Raw genomic sequence first — 7,385 nt, 5'->3', positions numbered from 1 at the left:
CCTAAACCCTAAACCCTAAACCCTAAAACCCTAAAACCCTATACCCTAAACCCTAAACCCTAAACCCTAAAAACCCTTAAACATGAACCCTAAAAACCCTGAACCCTGAACCCTGAACCCTAAACCCTAACCCTAAACCCTAAACCCTAAACCCAAACCCTAAAAGCTTGTGTTGCAGATATTGATGGGGATAAATACTCTTTTTTGAGTTTTAAAAGTAACACATATAAAGTTTTATCTCCTACGACTTCAACAAAATGAATGAAAATTTAAAATTTATAAAATTGAAGTCAAATATTTTATAATGACCCAAAACCAAAAAAAAATTTAATAAAATACAAATTTCAGAGTAATTTTCAAATTTCGCATCTTCAAAGTATTTTGCTTGGAATTTTTTAACTTATTTTGAGAATATCACTTAACTTATAGTTAAGACAATACAATTCAACAATATGAAAAAATATCATTCTATCAAAATTTAGGTCAGTTTAAATCATTCAGTCTCGTACATATTTTAAAGCCTATGAAAAAATAAATTATAGAATTGAAACTCTTATTTTTAAAATTAAATATAGCATAGATTATATTATAATTATTCAAAAGGTAGAAATGACATTATTCAATACATTCCAAAATAAAATTAGAATTTTAGAAAAATGCTTATATGCCCAAAAGTTTTATCTATCCCATATAAGTAAGATATGTTTTATTTTATTATAGGTTATATGTCTACATACAAAGTATGATGGGTTAGGCTGTTATTTTAGGATGTGAGACTTAGCAATAAAAGCTGCGCAACTCGATCATCAAAGATATACAATGCTTTTAGTTAATGTATGTAATATGTTATTTTTTTATGAATTTTGATTTTTTTTTAAAGGCTTTTCTATTTTATTTATTTTAATTCGTGGATGTCATTACTAATTGATTCTATTTAATTATTTTATTTCAAGCTAGAGTTTTATCTTATAATTACAAATAAAAAAATCAAACTTTTCTAAAATTAAACATATATAATTTATATATCACACCTAATTTTATGGCGGCCAAAAGCGTGTCACGAGTAGAGTTTGGGTCTAACCCAGAGTTATTTTACCTGACCCCTTTTTGAAAGCATGTCAATTTTTTAGACCCAAATCCAATCCGCTTAGAGTCCAGGTCAACCTGACACCACCCAATAAAGCCGAATGTACATTAATATCATGTTAGAATTACAGAAAATAGAAAATCAATAAAATATGAGAGGTTAACCGGTTAGGGCTTGCGGGCGAAACCGCCGAACCAGAACGCGGGGATATAGTGATGGACTGTTGTACACCTATGCGTGTTGATTCGAGTCAACTTCAAGTTAGCATATTGACTCAAATCCGACCCGTTTTTTTCAAATGGGTCTAATCTTGGAACTCGACCCCAATCTGTTTATAAAATAAATTGGCCGTAACCTGAAATTTTTGTGTCGGATTACGATCAGATTTTCGGGTCTTGTCAAATATTGACACCCCTAGTACCAATTACAATTTATGGTATAAAACTTTAAATCTTATTGTTATCAATTTTTGACTTTTTTTATTTATTTATTTACCATGCCTTTTGCAAACAAAGTCATCTCCATGTTATACTCATACAGCTTTTTTAAACTACTCATGGTTTAATCATTTAATCTTATTTCCTATATCTGATTTTTTAATAAAAAAATCAAGGTTTTGAAAATCGAACCGGACAACGAACCGGAAAGAGTGGTTCATGGTTCGACCGGTCAAATCGGGGTCGAACCGGATGATGTAATAAATAGTAATATTATTAAATTTTATAAAATGAATGAAAAAATTTTCTCTAATACCTCCACTCTACATTCCAATTCTATGTCAAATTAATCAATAATCCCTTGATTAGGTCAATCAACCTCAATTAACTTAAGCATATTTTCCAATCCGCTCTTAGCAGAACTTTGTCATCTCCTAGAAAGCCATTTGAACATGAAAACAACCAAATGTGCAAGAATTAACAAACAAGAAATAAAAATAATGCAGTTTAAAATCATAATGAAAAGCTTTCTTATTAAGGATTGAAAACTTGGCGTTTAGATTATTTTGGCTAGCCCCTGCCTTTCGTTTCTAAAAGGAACAAATTCAAAGTATAAATTTACAAACTTCAGAATGAAAGGTAAATCTTATGAAAACAATAAAAATATGAAAGAATAATGCTGGTTTTTAAACTAGGGATTACTAAAGCTATTCTAAAATTAATTTAGCAACACATTTTAACAAAGTGCAAAATCAAAATTTTCTAGGGGGCAGTTTGGTATCGGATTTACAGCGGGATTTAAGTTGGATTTACGCTAAATCCAGCCAAACAGTTTTTTTGCGCGCGTTAAATCCCGGGATTCAATAAATCCCAGATTTATACCTTAAATCCGAGATTTAGTAAATCCGAGGGGTAGCCGGATTTAGTAAATCCGACCGGATTTATCCGAAGAAACGCGCGAAAGGGAGAAAGTTACCTTCATAGCCAGCGAGCTCCCGTTCTTGCTTCCGATCAAAATGCCGTAACTTCCTATCTGGGTTGAAGTCGTCGCAGGAGCGAGGTCGAACAGCCACGAAGGAGCCGAGGAAGCGACGCCTGCAATCTCTACACCTCCGGCAAAAGCAACGGAGCCGAACAGCAACGACGAAAAGAGAAGATGAAAGGCAAACCCTAGACGCCTCTAAGTTATTGATTAACTTAATTAACATAATTTAAATTATTAATATTTAAGTAAATTAATTAAATAGTTAATTGTATACTTAGTGCATAAATTAATTATCTGTTTTAACTTAATTATATAATTAGTAATTAAATATTAATATAATTAGATTAATTAATATAACTTAATATATCTATTATTAAATATAGAGTTAATTGTATAAATAATAATTAATGGATAATTTGTACTTAACATATTATTAAATTTATAACACATAATATTTTTTTTTAATTATAAATTTATTTTTAAGTTCTAATTATCTTCTTCACATTTAAATTTCTAACTGCTATAAATCTTGAAATATATTACCAAACAGTTTCTCCGGATTTAACAGTATTTAACATTTGGCATATCAAACAGTTTTCAGGATTTAACACATTTCGGATTTACTAAATCCAGATTTACATGATTTACTAAATCCCACTTGTTGCCAAACAGCCCCTAAAGCTGCTTATTTCAACTAATGGAAAGACAAAACTTGGCATAGCAGTAGTCCGACAAGAAACGAAAGACCTAGACAACCTAAAAATCTAGGGAAACGGCAGGCAGAGAGAGAAAATCGGCTGAAAAAAAAAAGCGCTCACCTTCTACGGTAAGTGAATCTCGGTCCCGATGAAGTGAGAGGAAGAGAGCAGATATCGGAGGCGGATTAGTGTAGCTCGGAGTTTATGAAGGAAAAGGCCTGTGAGAAGGAAGCCAGAGGCGAAGGTTATAAGGCCGAGATGAGGAACCATCGCCGCCACTGATGCCGAAGACTTCCTGGTTGGAAGGGATCTCTTGGCTTCGCAAACGAGCAAGAGAATCGGGAAAGAAGAAGTGAACCGTCGAATGAATGGTAGGGTTTTTTATTTCTTCTGTTTCGTATAAGCTTCCTTGAGCCGTTTGATCTTCAGCGAAAGGTTCAAAATTTTTTGCAAATGAACCAGCCGGTTATCATAAACCGGGATCGGTTTTATGGTTCGGCGGTTCGAATGATTCCGAGCCGGTTCTATACAATACCGGTTTTGAAGCAAACCGGTCGAACTTGCCAGTCCGGTCCGATTTTTAAAGCCATGTGAAAAACCACGACATCTTTTAATAAAAAAATTTAATACTTTTATTACAAAAGAAAAAAGCATGTAAATACCACGAATGATTTTTAGCCCTTCACATATTTCTTGTTAAGACTACAATTTAAAGATCTGGCTCAGACTATCAACGGATGTTAAGTTCAGTTACTCAGGTTGAGGGAAGCAAGCAACAATATAAGTATGATGCATTTATTCATTGTCACAACTATGCCAATTTTTAGTGTTAAATCCTAAACAATGAAGTATGATGTCATTATTCATCGTTACAACTATGCCGGTATTCATTGTAACAATTAAGCCAAGTGTGATTTACAGATTTATGATGTAAATTAGCGTAAATATAAATCCCAAGCTTACTTAAATCTCAAGCTTGCATAAATCCAGGATTTTCAGATTTACAACATAAATCCGCATAAATCTAAATCCCATCAAGAGTTGGATTTATGATTTTATAGAGTTGAATTTAGAGGAAGAAGCACACTAAAGGAAGAAATATTGTTACCTTCACAGCCCTATGAAAAAATATTGTTGTTTTCTTGCATCGAAGAAATGGATTACTCATACTTGCTCAGCCGAAGAAAACGCAACATAACGAAGTAATGGAAAAATAAAAACCTACACGTGCTTTATCAAAAATTAATCTAACTTCGCTTTTTTTAGTGCAATTTAAGCATCAATAATTAATTAGATTAAATAAATAATTAGTATTATGATTAATAGTATAATTAAATACTCTAATTTAGTTTAATGGAATAATTAGTAATATAATAATAATAAATATTAATAAAATAAATACAAGATTTAATAAATATATTTTAAAATACAAATAATTATTATCTACTTAATATTATAAATAATTAATTAGTTGTAGGATGTTTAAGTGGTTAATGAGATAATTAATAATTAATAATTAAATTAAGTTATTAATTTTATATTCAAATCTCTAACAGCCTTAAATATTGAGATCTGTTTTCAAACAATTTTTCAAAATGTAACATTTATCGTATCAAATAATTTTCAGAATTTAACAACTTCAAAATTTACTAAATCCGAATTTATATAAATTTACATGATTTATTAAATCCTGCTAAATTAACTCCAATTCAATACCAATAGCCCCCTTAGAGTTCACCAAAGCGCACTGGCTGGTTAGTGCGGTCGCTGCGCCCTTATCTCGTCCTGGGTGAGAAAGAGACCGTGGAAGCCGTACGGCACCCGGCTGGGCAGAATAACCTCCGCAACCAAGTCGAGTTGCGGCGAGCGTGCGTCCATGATAATGAATTTGGACTCTCTGTTATCCTCATTGTGCACGTACAACACGACGTACCCGTCGTCCTCCTCCTCACCTCGGCTGGGCCCAGCCGGCACGAAGAATGGCTCTCCACCGAAGCAGCCCGGACCGAAATCCCGAGCCGCAACAACGCAGTCGCCCCTTCCGCAAAGGGAGAAGTCCAGCTTCCTCACCCCGGAGATCTTAGGCAAGGGATCACCCACCCCGAGGTAGGCGAATCGGTTCTTCCGGCCAACGTAGCCCGGATGGATGACGCCGAAGTCTAAGTTCTCGGCGGAAAGAGGCGTCCTCGAGATAGCCCCGCTCCGCAACTCGATGCGCACCATCTCGACACTACTGTGAACCAACTCCATCCTCCCCAGCGCGTGTTCTATCGACAGCACGTTAGGCGCCACCAGTACTATGGTGTCCTCACCCTCCTCCCACGCGTTCAAGGCGTGCATCAGGTTGAACCCGGGCACCTCGAACCACCTCATCTCAGCATCCGACCGGGCATACTTTGGCAGAATTCCAAGCCGGGGAACCTTTCCCCGTTCCGACCCAACAGGCGATCCTCCACCCGGCGCCACCATATCCATCGGCTTCATCACGATCTGAATGTCGGGGAATATGGCGAACCGCTCCGTGATGGCAAAATCGTGCACCATGGAAGGCTGCGCCAGCGAAAAGATGGGCACGTCCTCCCCCGTCTTGTACTTCCCCTCTGCGTCGAAGCGGAAGTAAGTCAGGAAGGGCGGCACCGGCCCGTATCGGAAGGCGAAGAGCTCCCCCGTGGCTGGATCTTTCTTTGGGTGAGCGGTCATTCCCATGGAAAGCTTCCCTTTGAAGTCGCATCGGCCAAGGGTCGTGATATCGCCGTCCTCGGGCGACATTCGGACGGCGTAGGGTAGATCGGACTCGCCCAGGGCATAGAGCCGGCCGCCAAAGAAGGCCAGGCTAGTGTTAGCGAGGCCGACGCCCGCCGCCGGGTTCATCTGCCCGGTGAGAATCCTGGCGGCCGCAACAGCCCCTCGGGCGATGCCAGCTGCACCGTGGAAACCGGAGAAGACGTTTGGAAGAACGGGTCCGCCGGCATCGCGCTCGAGGAGGTACTTATAGGTGCGGACATAGCGGGAGCAGAGGGTGGCGGGAGCCTCGCCGTCGCCGTCGCCGTCGCGGGGGAGTAGGAGGGCGTTGAGCATGCCGTCGCCGTCGAATAGGTGGTGGGGTCCGCGCGGCAGATACTGTGGGTTGGGCCCATTGCGAATGTAGGCGCCGCCTCGGAGGCAGGCGGGGATAGTGCCGCGAATTACAGGGCATGGTGTCGGTGGCAGCTCATTGACTGGAGCCCAGTTGTTGGAGAGGACGTGGCGTGGGTCGACGGAAGAGCGGAGGTGTGGTGGGTCGATGAAATTGTTGATGAGTTCGTCCAGTGCGATGCACAAGGCAGCTGCTGCTGATGGCTCCCGGGAGCGAGTACGCGGACTTAGATATTGAGGCTTCGTCTGAGGCATTTGCATCGGAGACGATGATCCTTGGATGCTACTTCTATCAGCAGAGCCGCCCTTGGTCCTCATCGAACGTTCTGGCTTCTCTTTTGTCTCGACGTCCGAAATAACGGGCGATGCTGGTGTTGGAGCAAATGGCTTCATCGGGTAAATCAAGGTCTTGTTCCTACCGGAGAGGAGACCGGTGCTGGAGGTGGACAATAAGAAGGTTGAGAACAAGGCATCCATTGCATTAGCAGCCCCTCCAATTAGGATAGGGATTTCGAGAGGCATACTTTAGCCGACTTGATCCAATTTGATATCTGTATGTAGAGTGCAGTAAAGGAGGAGGAGAAAGTATATGATGTCTGCTTTGCAGTGGGAAATAAGATTTTTTTTTTTTTTTGGGCCAAACAAGATATATATGAGTATATGTGATCAACAATTTTTTAAATACAAATTTAAAAACGATGTTGATTGTCGAATATGATCTTATGCCAACTGCTGATTAGCTTTGATCTCATATAACAGGTTTTTAATATATATGGTGATTTTTGTCACAAGAGCTAATCTGATATCTTCTTTGGAGTGGGCCTAACAAGATTTTTTTTCTCTCTCTACTTTTTTTTGTTTTTTTTTCGCTCCATGGGGCCAACTTTAGCCAAATTGATCCAACTTGACATTTGTATATAGAGAGCAGTAATGGACGAGGAGAAGTATATGATGTCTACTTTGTAGTGGGAAACAAGTTATATGAGGTATCTAATGCCTCCTTTGGGGTGGGCCAAACAAGCTATATATCTGTGATCAACAAT

At 38.8% G+C, this 7,385-nt stretch overlaps 1 protein-coding gene across 1 annotated transcript; it reads right to left on the bottom strand.

Moving 5' to 3' along the window:
• Positions 1 to 4,827: 4,827 nt before the first annotated feature.
• Positions 4,828 to 7,125, bottom strand: LOC110114619 (zeaxanthin 7,8(7',8')-cleavage dioxygenase, chromoplastic). The gene has a single exon (XM_020847551.2). The coding sequence runs from the start codon at positions 6,862 to 6,864 to the stop codon at positions 4,963 to 4,965; it is 1,902 nt and encodes a 633-aa protein (XP_020703210.1). The 5' UTR covers positions 6,865 to 7,125; the 3' UTR covers positions 4,828 to 4,962.
• Positions 7,126 to 7,385: the final 260 nt, after the last annotated feature.

The sequence above is a fragment of the Dendrobium catenatum genome, unplaced genomic scaffold (genome assembly GCF_001605985.2).
Source record: "Dendrobium catenatum unplaced genomic scaffold, ASM160598v2 fragScaff_scaffold_133, whole genome shotgun sequence".
NCBI classification, from domain to species: domain Eukaryota; kingdom Viridiplantae; phylum Streptophyta; class Magnoliopsida; order Asparagales; family Orchidaceae; genus Dendrobium; species Dendrobium catenatum.
This window is presented reverse-complemented; position numbering and strand designations above follow the sequence as displayed.